Raw genomic sequence first — 20,077 nt, 5'->3', positions numbered from 1 at the left:
ACCCCTGCCATCCAATGTTCTGGAACAATGTGTGGAATTGGTTGTAGATGTGCAACTCAAGGAGAGATGACACATGCGTGAATTGTTCGGTAGTGTGCGCGCGTTAGAGAAAGGCCTCAAGTTTGGCGGCTTGAATTGGGCCACGACAACCACACCGCAATGTGCCGGATTGGGTGGAGATGAAGGTGGGGGTGACGGGGACCTGGGCGGCGGTGATGGGGACCTACGACGGCGGGCCGACGATTTGGTGTGCCGAGGTCGTTTAGAACTCTCACCTTCCATATGCAAAATTTGGGGTAAAGTCAAAAAGTCAACTGGTCAACGAGTCAAAAAGTCAACTGTTGACGGGTCCAGTCAACCGAAGTTTGGCCACCAAAAATTCGCGGGAAACTCAGTTTTGAATGATCTCCAAGTTATTGTCAAGTCCAAAATGGCCACAGATACATGCAATTTGACCTTAAGAACACAAATTCCACAAGTGAAGAATAGGAAAGAGTGTACCGAATCGCTAGTGGAAAGGTGTTGTTGGTGAGAACGACCTTCTTCAACCTCCCCAAGCATGCCTACATGACGAATTAAGCACAAAACACCAAAAATTTGAGAAATTTTCGGACCTAGGGTTTGTCAAAACCCCCAAATCCACCATGAAAATGCAACAAGATGGTGTATTAGATGTAGGAGTTGAACTGGGGAAGATGAAAATCAAACCTTTTTGAAGATTTAAGCCAAAATCATGAAGAATCAAGAGGTTTTTGATGAAAATCAGACCTTGGGGTTTTCTTGGGGAAAAGGTGCTGTTTTGGAATGAGTGTGTGGAAGAATGAGGCAGGAATCCCGATTTTTAGCATTAAAACCCACAGGCTCTGTTGCGCGAACACGACCCGTGTTCCCACAGGCCAAATTAACACGGCCCGTGTTGGGGTCAGGATTCCTGAGATATGCATGAACATGACCCGTGTTCATTATAAGGCAATAGGAACACGGGCCGTGTACTCCTCTGACTCCGGAATTGTTTGCCCTTTGATGAACATGACCCGTGTTCATTATAAGGCAAAAGGAACACGGGCCGTGTACCCTTCTGATTGCCACTTCCACTTTTTGAACTAAAAAATTTCCCTCTCATTCAAATGAAATGTTTTTGCATCCCAAGGTCCGTTTGGTGATTTTAAATCATGTTTAAATGCATTTGGAACATTGAAAACCAAAAACTCAAAGAAATGGAAATTGTTTTTAAAGAAAAGACAGAAATACCCCCGGGTTGCCTCCCGGTAAGCTGCCCTTGTTTTAAGTCGTTGGCTCGACTTTGCCCTTTAGATTCACTTAATGTAGTCCGGGCGTTCCAAGCTATCAACCTCCATATCTTTCTCTTAGAAACCTTCATAGAAAACCTTTAACATGTGACCATTAACTTTGAACACTTTTCCAGTTTTGTTACTCTTAATCTCAACTGCACCATGATCAAATACATTAGTAACAATGAACAGACCCACCCACCGGGACCGTAACTTACCGGAAAACCATTTAAGTCGAGAGTCATAGAGTAATACCTTTTGACCAATCTCAAAGGTCTTACGAGAGAGGTACTTATCATGGAATGCTTTTGCCGTATCTTTGTAGATGCGTGAACTCTCGAATGCTTCATTTCTTATTTCCTCCAACTCTTGAATCTCTAGCTTTCGGTGAACACCCGCTTCATCAATCTTCATGTTTAGCTTTTTGATAGCACAGAAAGCTTTGTGTTCCAGTTCAACAGGGAGGTGACAAGCTTTTCCAAACACGAGTCTGTAAGGTGACATCCCAATTGGAGTTTTATATGCAGTGCGGTATGCCCAAAGAGCATCATCTAATATCAAACTCCAATCTTTGCGGTTTGTGTTCACTGTTTTCTCAAGTATGGACTTGATTTCTCTGTTTGACACTTCAGCTTGTCCATTTGTTTGCGGGTGATAAGCCGTGGACACCCGATGTTGGACTCCATACTTCTTGAGAACCGATCCAAGAGTTTTGTTGCAGAAGTGTGTGCCTCTGTCACTGATCAAGGCTTTTGGAGTTCCAAACCTACATAAAATGTTAGCCTTGACAAAATCTACAACAACTTTAGCATCATCAGTTCTTGTTGCCTTTGCCTCTACCCATTTGGAAACATAGTCAACAGCCAAAAGGATGTATAAATTCCCAAAGGATGAAGGAAAAGGACCCATAAAATCAATACCCCATATATCGAATATTTCACAAACCAATATGGGGGGTCAAGGGCATTTGGTTTCGGGAACTCAAAGAACCTGTTATTTGACATCTCTCACAACTTTTACAGAAAGTGTAAGAGTCATGAAAGAGTCGAGGCCAATAAAATCCACAGTCTAAAATTTTCCGGGCAGTTCTTTGAGGACCAAAACGCCCTCCGCAAGCATAACTATGACAAAAGTTGAGGATAGATTGTACCTTATGTTCTTCAACACATCTTCTTATTACCTGATCTGCACAATGTTTCCAAAGGTACGGCTCATCCCAAATGTACCTTCTTGCATCTTTCTTGATCTTATCTCTCTGTGACCTCGTGAGATCGGGTGGGAATTTTCCCGTGACTATGAAGTTGCATATATCTGCATACCATGGTGGTGTTTGGATAGCAAACAAGTACTCGTCTGGGAATGCGTCATGAATGGGAGTCGCATCTTCGGGTTGGACTATTCGGCTCAAATGATCGGCGACTAGGTTCTCTTTCCCGCTTTTATCTTTGATCTCAATATCGAACTCTTGCAAAAGCAGCATCCACCGTATTAACCTCGGCTTCAAATCTTTCTTTGTAAGTAAGTGCTTTATGGCTGCATGGTCCGAATATATGATCACTTTAGTTCCAAGGAGGAATTGCCGGAATTTCTCTAGTGCAAACACAATAGCAAGCAACTCTTTTTCTGTTGTGGTGTAGTTGCTTTGTGCACTATCCTAAGTCTTGGATGCATAGTAGATGACATGGTGGGCTCGGTCCACCTTTTGTCCCAAAACTGCCCCAATCGCGGTGTTGCTAGCATCGCACATGATCTCGAATGGAAGATCCCAATTTGGCGGTTGGATGATGGGGGCGGATGTCAAAAAATCTTTCAAACGATCAAATGCACTTTTACATGCATCACCAAATTCAAAATCGGCCTCCTTTTGTAGAAGTTGACACATCGGCACCGTGATCTTGGAAAAATCCTTTATAAACTGCCGATAGAAACCTGCATGGCCAAGAAAAGAACGCACTTCCCGAACATTTGTCGGGTATGGTAAGCTCTTAATAACATCTGTTTTGGCCTTGTCAACTTCTAAACCTTTTTGTGACACCACATGTCCAAGTATCAAGCCCTTGTCAACCATAAAATGAGATTTTCATAATTAAGGACTAAGTTCGTGTCAATGCACCTTTGTAAGATTTTGGTGAGATTTTGCAAACATTCATTAAAAGAATTTCCATAAACAGTAAAATCGTCCATGAAAACCTCTATGATATTTTCGACATATTCTGAAAATATGCTCACCATACATCTTTGGAAGGTCGCGGGTGCATTGCACAAGCCGAAGGGCATGCGTTTATACGCAAAGGTGCCGAAGGGACATGTGAATGTGGTTTTCTCTTGGTCTTCCGGGGCAACCAGAATTTGGTGAAAACCAGAAAAACCATCAAGGCAGCAATAGTGGGATTTCCCGGCCAATCGTTCTAACATCTGATCGATGAATGGCAAAGGGAAGTGGTGTTTGCGGGTGGAAGCATTCAACTTCCTATAATCGATACAAAATCTCCACCCGTTTTGCACATGGGTGGGTACCAATTCCCCCTTGGAGTTTTTGACAACGGTGACTCCGGCTTTTTTCGGGACAACTTGCACGGGACTTACCCACTTACTATGAGAAATGGGGTAGATTACACCTGCATCCAAGAGCTTCATGATCTCTTTTTTAACCACCTCCATCATAGGTGGATTCAATCTCCTTTGGGCTTCACGGGTTGGCTTAAAGTCTTCTTCCATCAATATTTTATGCATGCATAATGATTGACTCAGCCCCTTTATGTCCGTAATGGTCCAACCAATAGCTTCTTTGTACTTTTTCAAAATTCCAACCAACTCTTTTTCTTCTTCCTTTGCTAGCTTGGTTGAAATTATCATCGGTAATGTCTCTTCCTCTCCAAGATAGACATACTTGAGATGGTCAGGAAGAGTCTTCAAATCAAGACTTGGTGGGTGTACTATGGATGGAAGGAGTTTCGGATCGGGATTTTTGAGCTTCATGCGGGGTGGTTCAACTCTCATAGGTTGTGCTTTTTCCAAGGAGTTGATTGCTTCAATCAACTCATCCTCCAACATATACTTATCAGCCAGATTCTTGATCCCTGTTTCATCAAAATTCTTGCTCAAGATGGTGGTTAGCACATCTTGGCTTGACAACTCGAAACAATCATTAGTACATGAATCAATAACATCTATGAAGTTTAAAGAATGAATATCACTAGGATAACGCATAGCTTCAAAGATATTAAAGTTGATCACCTCACCATCGAACTCCATAGACAAAGTACCATTTGCTACGTCTATTTTTGTTTTTGCGGTACTCATGAAGGGTCTCCCCAAAAGGATGGAGCTCGATTGTGGGGTGTTATCATCACCCATATCCAAAACATAAAAGTCAGCAGGAAATAGAAGTTCATTGACTTGCACTAACACGTCCTCCAATACACCTTTTGGGTGTACCAAAGACCGGTCGGCAAGTTGAATAATAACTCCGGTTTTTGATAAAGGTCAAATTTCCATTGTCTTATAGCTTGAATAGGGTAAGACATTAATTGATGCTCCAAGGTCTAGCATGGCGCATGGTACAAAAAGGTTACCCATTTTACAAGGAACCGTGAAAACACCCGGGTCCTTGCATTTTTTTGGTAGCCGTTTTTGTAACACGACTGAAACGTTTTCTCCTACTTTTACAGTTTGATTTCCTTTAAGCTTTTTCTTAGATGTGCAAAGTTCCTTAAGAAACTTAGCATATCTAGGAATCTGTGTAATAGCATCTAAAAGGGGGATATTGATTTCAACCTTTCGGAACATTGCCATGATTTCGTCATCTTCTCGTTCTCTCTTTGTACTTGTTAGCCTTGAAGGAAATGGAGCTGGTGTGACTTTTACTTCGGTCTCTTTTGGTTTCTTTGACTCGGAAGTTTTTTTCTTTCCTCTTCTTTGACAGCTTCTTCTACCTCAATCTCTTTCTCTTCCTCTTCTTCATCCGGCATCTTTGGACCTTCATAGCTTTTCCCACCTCTTAAGGTAATGGCACATGCGTTGTGTTTCGGGTTCTTCTCGGTTTGAGATGGTAGCTTGCCTTGTGATTCCATCTTACTCACGGATTGAGCAAGTTGTGAAACTTGTTGCTCCAAGCTTTTTATGCTTGCTTTCGTTTCTTGTTGGAAGCTTTGAGTGCTAGTGGCAAGGCTCTTGACAATATCTTCTAGTGACATACTTAATGAACCCGCTTGTAGAGGTGGTTGTGGTGGATGCCTTGGCTGGAAATTTTGAGGTTGAAAAGGCGGTCTTTGTTGATTTTGAGGAAAAGGTGGTCTTTGTTGGTATTGATGTGGTTGATTTGGTTGATAATTTCCCTGTTGATTTCCTCCCCAAGCTTGATTGTTGTTCCATCTTTGGTCATTTCGCGAGTGCTCAAATCCCCTTTGGTTTGACCCAGAATATTCTCCTAACGCATTTGCTTCCGCATAATCCTCGTCTTGAAGTTGTGGGCACATATCGGTTGGGTGCCCCACTTGAGTGCAAATACCGCACGGGCGGGGTGTGGGCTGCACACCTTTGTCTTTGGCTAGCATCATAACCACTTTAGTAAGCTCGGACAATTGAGCTTCAATTTGAGGAGTTTGGACTTCCTTTACACCTCGGGGTGCATCCGTGTACCATTCTTCATCATGACTTGAATGTTTAGAATCTTCAGCCATGTTTTTGATCAAGTTGCGGATTTCAGTGGGAGTCTTGTCGGGTAAAGATCCGCCACTGGAGGCATTAAGAAGCCTTCTTTCCATTGGAGTCATGCCTTCAATGAAATACTGGAGGAGCTGGTATTCGGTGATTCCATGCTTTGGGCATCGGGCACAAAGTTTCTTGAACCTTTCCCAATATGTGTGAAAAGCTTCTCTCTTGTGTTGCTTGATTCCAATGATTTCCCTCTGTAGGGCTGAAGCTTTCATCTCGGGAAAGTACTTATCCAAAAACAACCTTGCAATATCTACCCAAGTAGTTACCGTCCCCGGTGGGAGGTCATAAAGCCAGTCTTTGGCTGCATCTTGCACTGCGAAGGGGAATGCCCTAAGCTTGATTTGATCCTCCGTGACATTGTGTGGTTTCAAGCCCACACATACAACATGGAACTCAGTGAGGAACTTGTGAGGATCTTCATTTTCTAAACCTCTAAAGGTAGGGAGTAGGTGGATGAGTCTGTATTTAAGTTCAAGATTTGTGGCTGCTGGATATGTGATGCAAAGAGGTTGTTGAATAACCTCTTGCCTCGACCATTGACGGAGAGTTTGCTCGGGTGGTGGGTTTGGAGGTGGATTCCCTCCATGGTTATGTCCCATGGTATGAGTAGGAATTGAGGTTTCTGTGGGTGTAGTGTTAGGGATGTTATGAGTAGGTGAAGAGAGTGGGGTGGTATTTATGGGTGAGGATGGTTGAGATGATGATGAGGGGTTTTCTGTTTCGGATGCGGACACACTTAAGAGGGGTATATCCTCCCAAATGTTGATGACCGGAGGGGTAGATGATGAAGAAGTTCCGGAAACCGGTTGCCTCTTACGAAGATTTGCTTGCTTCCGTAGCTTCTTTGCAGTCTTCTCTATCTCCGAGTCAATTGGCAATGGTGTACCTGTACGGAAAGATCTAGGCATAAACAATTAGTAACACCGTGTCCCCGGCAACGACACCAATTTGTTAGGCGTGTCAAACCCAACAAATAATAGGGGTACAATATACTCCTAAGAACACTACTATATTGCACTAAAAGGTAGTACAAGGCAAGCAGGGTCGAACCACAGAGACACGAGACAAAAGTCTATACCTCTTTGCACAAGGTACTTTGGTCACAAAGGGGGGGGGGGGTTTATTTGCAAAAGTAAATAACTAAATAACAATCTACTTTAAAAGCATGCACAAAATGAAATAGATTTGTAAACAAATTCTAAAAGTGCTTCCAGTTCTAGTTCTCAATGTTGTTGTTCAACTTGATCATGACTTGATGTAATTCATGATTGCTATTCTAAGTTGGTACTGAAAGATATTAACACGCTCTAATACCTCTCGCTTTCAAAATTATCTAACCAAAACACGCTCTTTGACTAGACCTAGGTTTACTAATTCAACCTAAACACGCTCTTAGATTGCATTGAAAAATTGCATTAAGTTTTATACAAGCTTCCCAACAATGTTCATTTCTTCTCATACGCTCAGAAGTGTGAAAACATGTGATATATGTTTTACAATAAGAAAACTTATTGCTTGTTACCAATTATTAACTTAATAGAACGATTAGGTGCTCTAAAAGTTAATTAACTGCACAAAAATTCAATTCATGAAAGTGGGCAATCAAACACAAATCAAATTTAAGGGTTCTAGTTTAAACAAAAACATAATCACTATAATAGAATCAGAAATCAAACATCAAATCATATGCTTCAAGTCAAGCAATCAACATGTTTTGAACAAGAACTAAAAACTAGGGTTTCTTAGCCACACATGACTAAGAACAAATCACAAGAACAAAAGATGGAAATAATGTGTGATTACAACTTACAAAATACTAGAAATAATGTTTCCAAATGATTATTGATCAATCCCTTGCAATAACCTTCGAATTCCCTTCTCAAAATATGCTCTGATATGTTGTGTGTGTCCCCAAATGACCCAATTTTCGTAATATGAAAAATAGGAAAACTGCCAAAAGTTAGTTTTTTTGGGTCGAACACGGCCCGTGTTCAGCATAGGGTAAAAAAGACACGGCCCGTGTTCAGCTTGGTAAACAACTTTCCTTTTGGTCAACACGGCCCGTGTTGATTTTGCAGTGTAAATCCAACACGGACCGTGTACCCTTCTGACTCCGACTCCAAACTTGATTTTTTTCAACTTTTTTGTTCTTCGCCCGATCATCCCGAAATCTTTACCAATGCTTCCCGGCACCTCCCAAAGCGCATTCCAAGCTCCAGTTTACCTGAAAAAGACATGAAAGTGTGTAAATAAGGTTGTTCTAGAGACTAACATGAATATGATGAAATGCAAGAAAAAGGAAGAACAATTATGCTAAATAGATGCATGCAATGGGACTAAAAGGTGTGCAAAAAGGTGCACAAAATGCACCTAACAATATTTTACCTCTCATCATCTATATCATCTTTTATCTCTCATCATTCATCTCATCTTTCATCTACCCATATTTATCCAATATATTTATAGGTATCAAAATACATATACAATTTAAATCAAGTAAAACGTGTATAAATCGTTCATCCAACATAGATATCAAGAACACAGATAATTGGCACATATAACATGTAATTTATATTAAATACTTCATATCTATCTGTAAGATGAAAGTAACTATGCACTCACTTGTTAAAGTGATGACTCGAAATTCGGGCAGCGCTTCGCTTCTAACAATTTTCCTTCGACGAAACCTAGTATCATTATTACTAGATTTTAGTCTAATATTTATTGCGACTAATTATTAGTCTAGATTCATCATTAACTCAAAGTCTACTTTCATGATCTATCAAGTAAGGATCAGCCAGGCAGGACAGTTGGGGGGCAGGACCATTTCAGCATATAGCTTTTCTGAAATCCAACAACCAAACCCAACGTGACCATTCTAGACATCTCTCCCATAAGTAGATCAATTAGTATAACGACTTTGAATCACTGATAAATCTTGTTTATAGGTTCATAATAACGGTAATGAACTTAAACATAAGTTATACTTAAAGTAGAGTAAACATAACTCACTTACAAGGGAGTTTAGCGAAGAACCGGGCTCTGCATGGGCAGAACTTCTAAGCCGAAATCTCTTCTTCTCGGGGACTTCTGGTGCTCCGGGACTCTCTTCTAACACCTAGTAGGTGCTAGGGGAAAGAATAGAAGGTTTGGGGGTGTTTGGGAGAGAGTTGGAGTGAATTGGTGTGGAAAAATGAGGAGAAACACCACCTATTTTTAGGCTGCGAGCTCTTGCGTATGCTGGGTGTACACAAGGGTACGTTGGGCGTACATTGAGCTACGCGGGGCGTACTCAGGCCACGTGTCAGCATCGCATGCGAAGCCGTGGGGAAGAAGGTGGGGCTGAGATCTCACCTGAGTGTCACTTGCTGGTTAATCCTAAACATTAATTATCTTCAAAATTTCGTAACTTTCGCGTACGAGCTCCGTTTTTGACGTTCTTTATATCCACACGTAGGTAACGACGGGATCTACAACTTTTTTTATACTCCTTCGGCTAATTTTGACTTTATTTTTAAAGTTATATTTTAATAGGCTTAGACAGATAAAGTCCGTTAAAAATCCATAACTTTGTCTTCTGACGTCTGTTTTTGACCGTCTTTATATCGTTGAGCTCCTATTAACCAGATCTTCAATTCTCGTTTAGGTTGTGTCGCCTAATAATCAATTGATCTAAAATTCGATTTCCGGGCTTTGTACTGCTATGCTAAATTTTAGAAAAATCATAACTTCCTCATACGAAGTCAGATTTGGACGTTCTCTATATGCACGATTTCGGTTTAATGCATACTAATACTTTTGTTTAGACCGCTAAGGCTAAAGAGTAGTTTATCAAAATTTCACTTTTTACGATACGGGACGCTGTGCCGGTTTTATCGCAAAACTTCGACGAGTCATAACTTCTTCGTTATAAGTCGGATTTCAGCGTTCTTTATATGTACGGAATCCTTGTGACATATACTATACTTTGGTTAAGATTATTTACTCTAAATAATACTCTTTAAAAAAGTCATTTTTGACGCTTATTGTCTCTAAATTGACTAGCCTAAATCTGCGAGCGTTACAAAACTCATCTCAGACTGTTAAATCTCACAGATAAATCTCTAGCTACTGGCCCGCTAAAATCTCCACGCTATCAATAACAAAATAACATCCAATTAATAATTGGATCCCGACTCACTAGGAGTCCAAACTAGGGTAAAAGACATTTTTACCCTTTACCTAACTTGACCCAAAGCCAAGGCCCAAACCAACTGTCTAAAAGGCCCAAATTCCAAAATGATCACCCAAAGCCCAAATATGGCCCAATTTTCCAAATTGGGCCCAAATCCCTTTATGGGCCTTCAACCAAAACAGTCCAATCAAATAACATCAGCCCCAAAATAGAATTCTAATGGACCAAAAAATCCCTAGATTCCTAAGGTCCAACATGGGCCCCATACTGAAAAGCCCAAAATTTTGAAGCCCACTGCTGAGTACGCGGGGTGTACTCGGCTCGTATGCTTAGCATACGCACTATGGGGCTTGTACGCGCAACGTACCAGCTTGTGCACCCAGCGTACTCCCCAGTTGGCCTACTTCAATTATTAAGCTCTTATTCGGTTAAGACTTCAACCCAACTCTCACATCTTACTTCCTTAAGGTGGCTTATTACGTAAAGTTGGAAACTTTACATGCATGCATGGCTTAATGGGATTCTATAGCTCAAAAGAACTTAACAAAGGGGATTAACACATGCATGAGTCCATAAACACCTCAAATCTTGCATTTTTATGGACAAAAGGACCAAAAGAACCCTAAATCTACCATTAATCACTTATGGAGCGAATCAAGAGGATAAAAAATCATTCCAAGGACTCAAAAAGAACAAAATGACACAAAACTAGATCTAGCATCATAGTTCATAGATTAGCAATATGGGAGCTTTTTACCTCACAAGGATAGCAAATGATGAACTAATCCTAGATCCTCAAGCTCCAAGCACAACTCCAAATGGTCCACTTCTTCTTCTCCTTCACAAAGAATAAACAAACACACTTTATGGCTCAAAACTCTCAAGAACTCACTAGGGTTTTGATTTCTGTACAAGAGGCATGGAGGTTGTCTAAACATGACCAAATGAGGCTATTATAAGGCTTAAATAAGGTGTAATACCCTATAAATTAGGGTTTCATTAACCACACATTCGCCATGCATACTCAATGTACGCCCAACATACGTGAACCAAAGGCACGATCATCCTCGGGCTAGTACGCTAAGTGTACGTCCCGCGTACTAGCTTAAAGGCTAAAATGAAAGAATTTGCACTTAGGGTTAAGAATAGACATACCCAAATATGAATGTTACATGTTGTATCTGTCATTATGTTTTGAACAATTATGTTATGATTTTTTTGTACATGTTATCTATGTTATGAACAATTATGTTGCCTTGATGTATTTGTATTTTCAATTATGGTATGAACAATTATCTTTTAAATTCCATGAGTAATTAGACATTGGTGCTATTAATCTGTTATTGTGTATATGTATTTTCAAATGGTATTTACTTCCATTCCGTTTAATTCAATTTTACTCAATCATTCAATTTAATTCTATTCAATCACTCAATTCAATTCCATTCCAATAGACAACCATTCCAACGGTTAATTTCATTCCAATTCAATTCCATTCCATTATAAAAGAGTCAATTCCATTCCAAAAGAAAATTTTATTCCAACAGACAATTCCATCATAATAGTCAATTCCATTCATACATTTTCATTCTATTACACTACTACCTTGATGAAACAAAAGATGTGTAATGCCCTGTTCCGAATCGTTTCCTATGTGGGGGTGGTGACCCGAAGACCGAGTACCATCAGGCTTAGGGCCTTTGAGAAAAAGATATTTAGACTCATTTGGGCATGGTTAATGTAATTTGGATGATCCAAGAGTTCGGTCTGTGTTTTGACGCCAATGGGTATTTCAGTAAAGTGTCAGTTCGGGCTTTTATGAATTTTGGATTTTTGTTCGGAAAGTTTTAAGGCAACGATGAGTTGATAGAAGTGTAGAGATTCTCGTTATCTTTCTGTGGATATAAAGAACGTCAAAATCGAGTTAGAACAAAGCAGTTATGCCCGTTTGAAGTTTGGTCAGTTTTGGGTTATGTTGAGTACGTTGGGCGTACAGAGGGGCGTACGTTGGGCGTACTGAGGCACCCTGAGTACGCTGGGCATACCAGAAGTACGCTGGGTGTACGCAATCAGTTCCTAAACCCTATTTTCGTGGTTTGAGCCCTATTTAAGCTCCTTAACTCCCCCAAACCCACTCCATTCTCAACCTCCACCCCTCCAACACCCCTTCCATGAAACCCTATCCCTAGTTGAGCCTTGTGTGCTAAAAGAAGGTGTTTTTGAGTGCTTTGGAGTATGCATGGTGCACCTTGGAGAAGAAGGAACCTCTTGGAGAAGTTTTGGTTGCTTTGGAGCTTGTAGATCTGGACTTTGTTCACCTTAATCTATCTTCTAGAGGTATAACTTTTGAATCTTGATGATGCATTTGTTAGCTCTAACTAGTTTTGGATGTTTTGAGCTTTTAGTTATTTTAGTGTATAAAGTTTAGATCTTGAAAGTTTGTGACCTTGTTATGGATAAAGTTGGAAACTTTATCCATCTAAACATCATTTTGATTCAGATATGAAAGTTGGAGACTTGTACTTAATCGATTAAGTTGAAAAAGATAAGCTTTTGGGTCCCTTTGAGACTTAAAGACTAGTTCTTGTTTTTTGGGACCATTCTAATGGATAAAGTTGGAAACTTTATACATTATAAAGCTATTATGAACTATAAAAATGTGATCTTGGACCTTCTATCCCTTTCATGCAAGAGTTGTGATGTCTTCTTGGGTTAAGAACTTAGGGTTTTGGACATTAAGTAGTTTATAGCCATGCAAAGTCATAAAGTTGGAAACTTTATGACTTAGGACATCATTTTGGGGTTGGATCTGAGTTTTGGATGTAAGAACTTAATGTAATAAGCTCTTAATGGAGTTTTGGGATTGGGCTGAGTACGCTGGGCGTGCCTGGTGGTATGCTGCGCGTACGCAGTGAGCGCCCCGCTATTGGTCAACATTAGAGTACGCTGGGTGTACTCTCTTGGTACGCAGGGTGTACTCCGCTGGGAAGACATATTGACTTTTGGACCTTGACCGTTGACTTTGACTTTGACGAAGTTTGACCTAAGGGTATTTTGGGTTATCGGGTTAATTATTGATTAAGATGGTATTTATTGTTAGTTGGCGTGAGGTTATTCGGTTCGGCGGTCCGAGTAGTTATTTGATTATCAGCGGATTGAGGTGAGTCTTCCTCACTGTACTTACGGGTCGAAGGCACCAAGGCGACCCATTGGATTAGATATCCTAATATGTGATAGTATGATGTTATGCCTAGTGATCTGTAGATATGCCTGTTTGCCTGTTGACTGATTATATGTTTATCTGTTATGTATATGTCGACATATTGTGTTGGGTTGAGATTGTACTGCTTCATGTTGTAGCCAACAAACCTTGGAGCATTCCAGTTGTGAGCTGAGGGACGGGTGGGGCATGCCAGATTCATACTGAAGGCTCAGGTGCATTCCAGATACGAGCTGAGGACCGGGTGGTATGCCAGACTCGTACTGAGGGCTTGAGAGTATTTCAGTTCGATGACTGATTGGGTTAGAGAGCAAGCCAAACATAAATTATGGGCCCCAGGGGCAAGCCAAACTTATGCTGTAGGCTCAGGGAGTAAGGCAGACATAAGATGTGTGCCCTAGGGGGAAGCCATACTTATGCTGTGGGGTCAGGAGCAAGCCAAATATGAGTTGTGGGCCCGATAGGTAAGCCAGACTCATACTATGGGCTCAGGGGTAATCCAGTCTTTTAGCTGTGGACCCAGTACATGCTATTATTTGAATATGTTATTTGTTCGTGTGTTGGTACTTTGGGGGAACTCACTAAGCTTCATGCTTACAGTTTGGTTTATGGTTTCAGGTACCTCAATGGACAGTGGCAGGGCGAAGGCGTAACCGTACACATCATTGGTTTTACAACTGATTGGATATTGGGAGACTCTGATTTTAAATAATGTTATGAAAATAATATTTTGTAAATAATTTTATTAATAAATGGGTCGCTTTTTGAAAGGTTTAAATTTATTGAATTTTTTGGGCTGTTACAAGATGAGTACATTGACAACACAATTTAAAGCTTGTAAATTAAAATTGACACAAAAAACCCAACTGAACACTAATAACAACCTCAAGGTCCTATTCTGATGTTGAAGCTCGTCACTGAGTTTTGCCAACCAGGGGAGATACTTTTTTCAGTTTGTTCACCATTAAAGTTGTCCTCATCAACCCAATCTATAAAACCACATTTTGCTCCATGCATTTTGAGTAACATGTTGTGTGTTAGAGTTATGCGATATATGGATATACTCAAGAAGAAATTACCTTTACCTTCCCAGTACAACAGTAGAAAAGTCTTCCAGGGTTTTTCTTGGTAGTCGATGTTCGTATTACACCAACTTGACCACACGTACATGTTTTTTGCCATTAAGGTTGATCGACACTTCAGAAATGAGGAAACGAAAGAGATGGAGATTGGGCATATAAGAAAAGAGAGAGAATCAGGGGTCAGAGGCAGTTCTAATAGGTTTTTGAAATAAAAGGACAAAAATACCCCTCATATGCGAAGTAGATGGGGGGTCTTAACGTTTTGACTTGATGGCAAACGGATGCAGGACCATGCGGATAAAAAAAAAGATAAGGATGGTCCGAGTGCAAAACAAAAGATAGGGACCAAATGCGCAATTTTACCCAAACCACATGAACGATTTAAGTAATTTGTTCAACTTTATATTATAAATTTAATATTTTTCTTACAATTTTATAAAAATTAATATGTAAAATAAAAGACTTTTTAGAACCTTAAATGCTTGAAAACAAATAAGTAAACAAATAGAAATCGAATTTTTGAAGACATATTGAAAAACACTAATATGTGAAAACAGAAAAATATATAAAAAATACATAAAAAGTATGCAGGACATTGGAAAAAATACATACAAGGACACTGAAAAAAACGACGAAGACATTGATGTTTTAGAAACACTTGAAATAGTTTTTTTTTTAAAAGAACTAAATTTGATATTAATATAAGTTTATTCGTTAAATATGTACGACAAATTTGATATTAATATAAGTTTATTCGTTAAATATGTACGACAAAAGAAAGTGAGTAAATATATACACAAAAACTTCATTACCTAACAAAGTATCTTGGACACGGGAGAGTTGTTAGAAACCGGAGTAAGCTTTAATTACCGGTTATATTGATATTTTTTGAAAATTCAATGTAAGTTTATTGGTCAAAAAGTATAAAAAAAATCAAATCGTAAACCATAACCACAACTGATTACCCTTTTAAATTATTTTGCCATGAAAAAATGTCTCATATATTACACATATTTTGAGTCCACTTATCTAATTTCGATGTCTACTTTGCGATTTTTAAGCCCATTTAACAATTTCCTTTCCTATTGTCGATCTGAATTTATAAAATCTATAGTTATTATATAAACTTTAAATTTTTGTTTATATCTTAAAAAAAGGGAAATTGAGTAATCAATAACTTTTTTTTTATAACCACCAGGTCCGGCGGAATGAAGGAGTTCTCATCTGAGAAAAAAAAATATTTAAAAAAAAAAAGTACATTTCAGATTGAAATTTCGAAGTTTGAAAAAAAAATGGTATACCTAGAACAATTACGAAATCCGATTAACAATGCCGGAATTTTAAGAAAAAAATCTGTTTTTACTAAAATCTAGCAAAAAGTTAAAAAAACATAATAAATAAAAAATATATAAGATATTATGACTTATAATCAAACATATATTGAAAAATAGTGATATTAAACATTTTTAAATAAACATTTCGGATATAAGTAGATAGATTTATTTGAAAAAATTACAAAAAAAGAACTCTGGCACGTATGAAGAACAATTTGGAATGCAGACATTCAGAATAAAATAATATTTTTTAAAAACTGAAAAACAAATAATTATTTTCTTTGAAAAACTCACTTATATGAATAATGAGTTTACTTAATTTCCTAGAAAAATAAAAGCCATTCTTACATAACATTTTTTCTTTATAAACAATTATTTATATTTCATAAAATTATACATTACAAGGTTTAAAACATAAATTCATAGCTAGGAAAAAAATAATTGTTTAGGAACTTTTTAAAACCTAATAAATAATTTAGTATTTTTTTTAATAACCAAAATTCGTAATTTGCTTTCTTTTTTCACAAGAATTGCACCCACTACACAGGGGTAAAATGGTAAAAATTAGGAAAAACCGCCTCAAAACCTCCTGTAGGAGATGCCATATTCGGGGCGATGATACCGATGCCTCTCTCTTTTCTTTAAATATAAACCCTCACCCGTCTCCATTGACTCTATTCAACTCCCGTTTTTCCCAATTTTCTCTCAAATCTTCGTTTCTTAGATCTCAAATCTCGCAACCATGTCTTGCTACAGAGGAAAGTATGCTGGTATGTTTTTTTTTCTTTATCTGCTTTCAATTCTATAAATCTTTGTTTGACGTTGTAGTTTTGTTTAGATCTACTCACTGGTTAGGTTTCTTCCAAGTCTAGAGTGTTTTTAAGTTTTTTTTTTTTTTTTTTTTTTTTTTTTTTTTTTTTTCATGTTCATATGGATCTGTTTTACATCTTCAACGTGTTTACGATTAGTAGATGCAAAGAGGCTACTAAACCTTTTTGCGACAAACTTGTTATCTGTTTCCGTTCATACCTGAATTATTCCTGTAACTATGATCTATCCATGTGCTATTTTCATCCGGAGAAGCGTCGATTTGGTTTTAAATAATTGTTCCCGTGGATCTGGTTCTGGCTGTTGAAAAGGTGGCGATCTAATTATTTCATAATAGTTTTTGTCGATTTGTTTGATAGCTGCTGCATAATTTTCTTCAGTAGTTTTTTTTTTTTTTTTTTTTTTTTTTTTTTTACTTCTTTGCGATAAAGTAATCTATGGAGCCAATAATTTCGAATCAGATTCATATGGTTGCACACCTCAATCATCAAATATACGCTTTAGACCTTCGATCCATACGCCGATAGCTTTATTTGTGATCAAATAATTTTTAAAACGTTGTGCTTTCATTCACACCCTGTTCAGTCTCCGATCTCGATCTTTTGCTAAACGATTTCGATTTTTTACTTCGCATATCTCAAAAAAGCTGAATCAGTAGTTAGACGTTGCCTAACTCTACTTTTCACAACCACTTTCTGCCACCTCTCTTAGAAATCAACTTTCTGATGTAGACTTAACTTGAAACATCAAACATGTGATGCTTTCTGTTACTTTACTTAACTTTCTGATTGTTAATCATTTTAATCAATCCTTCATTTTCTTATCCAGATGAACTCATTGCCAATGCTGCCTACATCGGAACCCCTGGAAAAGGTATCCTCGCTGCTGATGAGTCAACTGGCACAATCGGAAAGCGTCTATCCAGCATCAATGTTGAGAACGTCGAATCAAACAGAAGAGCACTTCGTGAACTCCTCTTCTGCACTCCCGGTGCCCTTCAATACCTCAGTGGAGTCATCCTCTACGAAGAAACTCTCTACCAAAAAACCGCAGCAGGTAAAAACAAATCACTAAACAGTAATCATCACCTATCATTGTGATCAAAATCTAACATTCAAAAAATCATTACAGGCAAACCATTTGTGGATGTGATGAAGGAAGCTGGAGTCCTCCCAGGAATCAAAGTCGACAAGGGCACAGTCGAGCTAGCCGGAACCGACGGTGAAACCACCACCCAAGGGCTCGACGGTCTAGCCCAACGGTGCGCCCAGTACTACACCGCGGGTGCCCGGTTCGCCAAATGGCGATCGGTTCTCAAAATCGGCCCAAACGAGCCCTCACAGCTCGCTATAAACGAAAACGCAAACGGTTTAGCGCGATACGCGATCATCTGCCAAGAAAACGGTTTGGTCCCAATTGTGGAGCCCGAGATTCTCGTAGACGGGTCCCACGACATCAACAAATGCGCGGATATAACTGAACGCGTATTGGCTGCATGCTACAAGGCTTTGAATGACCATAAGGTGCTTCTTGAAGGAACTCTTTTGAAACCTAACATGGTGACACCTGGATCCGATGCGAAGAAGGTGGCACCGGAGGTGGTGGCGGAGTACACGGTTAGGGCTTTGCAGAGGACGATGCCGCCAGCGGTTCCGGCGGTGGTGTTTTTGTCGGGTGGGCAGAGTGAGGAGGAGGCGACGGTTAATTTGAACGCGATGAATCAGTTTAAGGGGAAGAAGCCGTGGACTTTGACCTTTTCTTTTGGGCGTGCTCTTCAGCAGAGTACTTTGAAGGCGTGGAGTGGGAAAGAGGAGAATGTTGGGAAAGCTCAGGCGGCGTTTTTGGCGAGGTGTAAGGCGAACTCTGAGGCTACTCTTGGGATTTACAAGGGTGGGTCTGGGTTGAGTGAAGGTGCTTCTGAGAGTCTTCATGTTAAGGACTACAAGTACTAAATAATACTAAGGTTTGTTTCTTGTTTCTTGTTTCTATTCGGGAATTCTTGTTGCATTTGTGTTTTGATTTGAGGATTTTGTGTTATGTTTTGAACTTGTGGTGGTGGTGGTGGTAATGGTAATGGTTGTGGTTATAATAAGCATGAGAAACATCTCTGCCTATTCAGGTTTTGGTTATATATTTTACGGTTTAGGTTTTCATGATTGTTTCGTGATTGATTTTTTTTTCTTTTTTACTTGGCTAATGTTTATTAATTTTAGACTAACCAGTTATATTATTTTAAGATACTTTTATGAAAAATATCTAATATTAAATATGATACTAATAAGTAATAAATACTATAACACCATGTTAAATAACTTCCTATTTACAAATATCAGTTTTGATATGATCCTCGGTTGCTCTTTGTGTGGAAGCATGTCAATTTTATTTTTTTATTTTTTATTTTTTTATTTTTTTGCATAGCAATCATTTTGATAATATATAGCTTAAAACCTGTGTTTTGTTCATATAAAGTTGTCCCACAAAAATAAAGCAAGGCTTAAAAGCTACGATATATTAAAACTTTGAAAGTAAGTGCCAAACAATGGTGGGGATAACATTAACCATACCCCACACAAAAACACAATCTGATTATGCCAAAGGGTCGTTTGCGTTTGGTTTGAAGGTTTCGTTTGGGATTTGTATTAAAATCCTAATCAATCACGTGTTTGGTTAAAAAAAAGAATCGATGGAATTCAAAACCCTGAATTTTAGCCAAATCCTTTGTTTAAAGGACTTGAGAAATCCTTCCATACACCAAAAATTTTAGGAGCCCTACCAACAGGGATTTTACGGTTTTTAGAAGAGTCCTTGTTTTTTCCCATAATGGAGAACACTCTTAAGGATTTATTAAATGCCGACAATTCCAAGGGCAATTTGCGTTGGAAGTGAAGTGGCTAATAGCTGAGGAGAAGAAATTTGGTATGGAATAGAAAAATATCGAATAAATTGGAGGTAAAAATGGCGATTTAAACAATAAAATTTTTGGAACTGAAAATGTCGAAGAATTAAATATGATGCTAATATTGATTAAAGCTTCAATATGTAGACCATGTTTAAGATAATTATGTTTAGTTATTTTTATTTTGTCCGTATAACCTAATCGTGATAAAGGGTATGTGTTAATTAATTTTGTTAAAAGACTTTTAAATACAAACATTTGTTTTTTAGTAAATGGCTATTTTGTTATTATTATATATATATATATTAAAGTTACGAAGAAAAGTAACAGTAAAGTTTCTAATAGATTGGCAGAAATGGTCCCTCAACTATATTTGGGTCATTTTGTGTCAATACCTATATTTTTGTGTGGACAGATGTGGGGAATAGTTCCGGTTTCCGGTCATTTTCTCTCGTTTTATCCCTACACCCGTAGGTTAGTCCATCTTCCAGTACCTTCTGTTGGATTTGTTGACGTTTATCTTACTACTTTC

General features: G+C 38.6%; 1 protein-coding gene across 1 annotated transcript; it reads left to right on the top strand.

Annotated features, from left to right (window-relative positions):
* Positions 1-16,434: 16,434 nt before the first annotated feature.
* Positions 16,435-18,802, top strand: LOC145151363 (fructose-bisphosphate aldolase 6, cytosolic-like). Its single transcript, XM_079075335.1, has 3 exons — positions 16,435-16,591; positions 17,478-17,705; positions 17,781-18,802. Exons 1-3 carry the CDS (start codon positions 16,564-16,566, stop codon positions 18,599-18,601), a joined length of 1,077 nt encoding a protein of 358 aa, XP_078931461.1. The 5' UTR covers positions 16,435-16,563; the 3' UTR covers positions 18,602-18,802.
* The last annotated feature ends 1,275 nt before the right edge of the window (positions 18,803-20,077 follow it).

Source organism: Lactuca virosa, chromosome 1 (assembly GCF_052849685.1).
Source record: "Lactuca virosa cultivar CGN04683 chromosome 1, Lactuca_virosa_CGN04683_v6, whole genome shotgun sequence".
Lineage (NCBI taxonomy): Eukaryota > Viridiplantae > Streptophyta > Magnoliopsida > Asterales > Asteraceae > Lactuca > Lactuca virosa.
The sequence above is the reverse complement of the archived record's forward strand: the minus strand, read 5'-3'. Positions and strand labels throughout refer to the sequence as shown.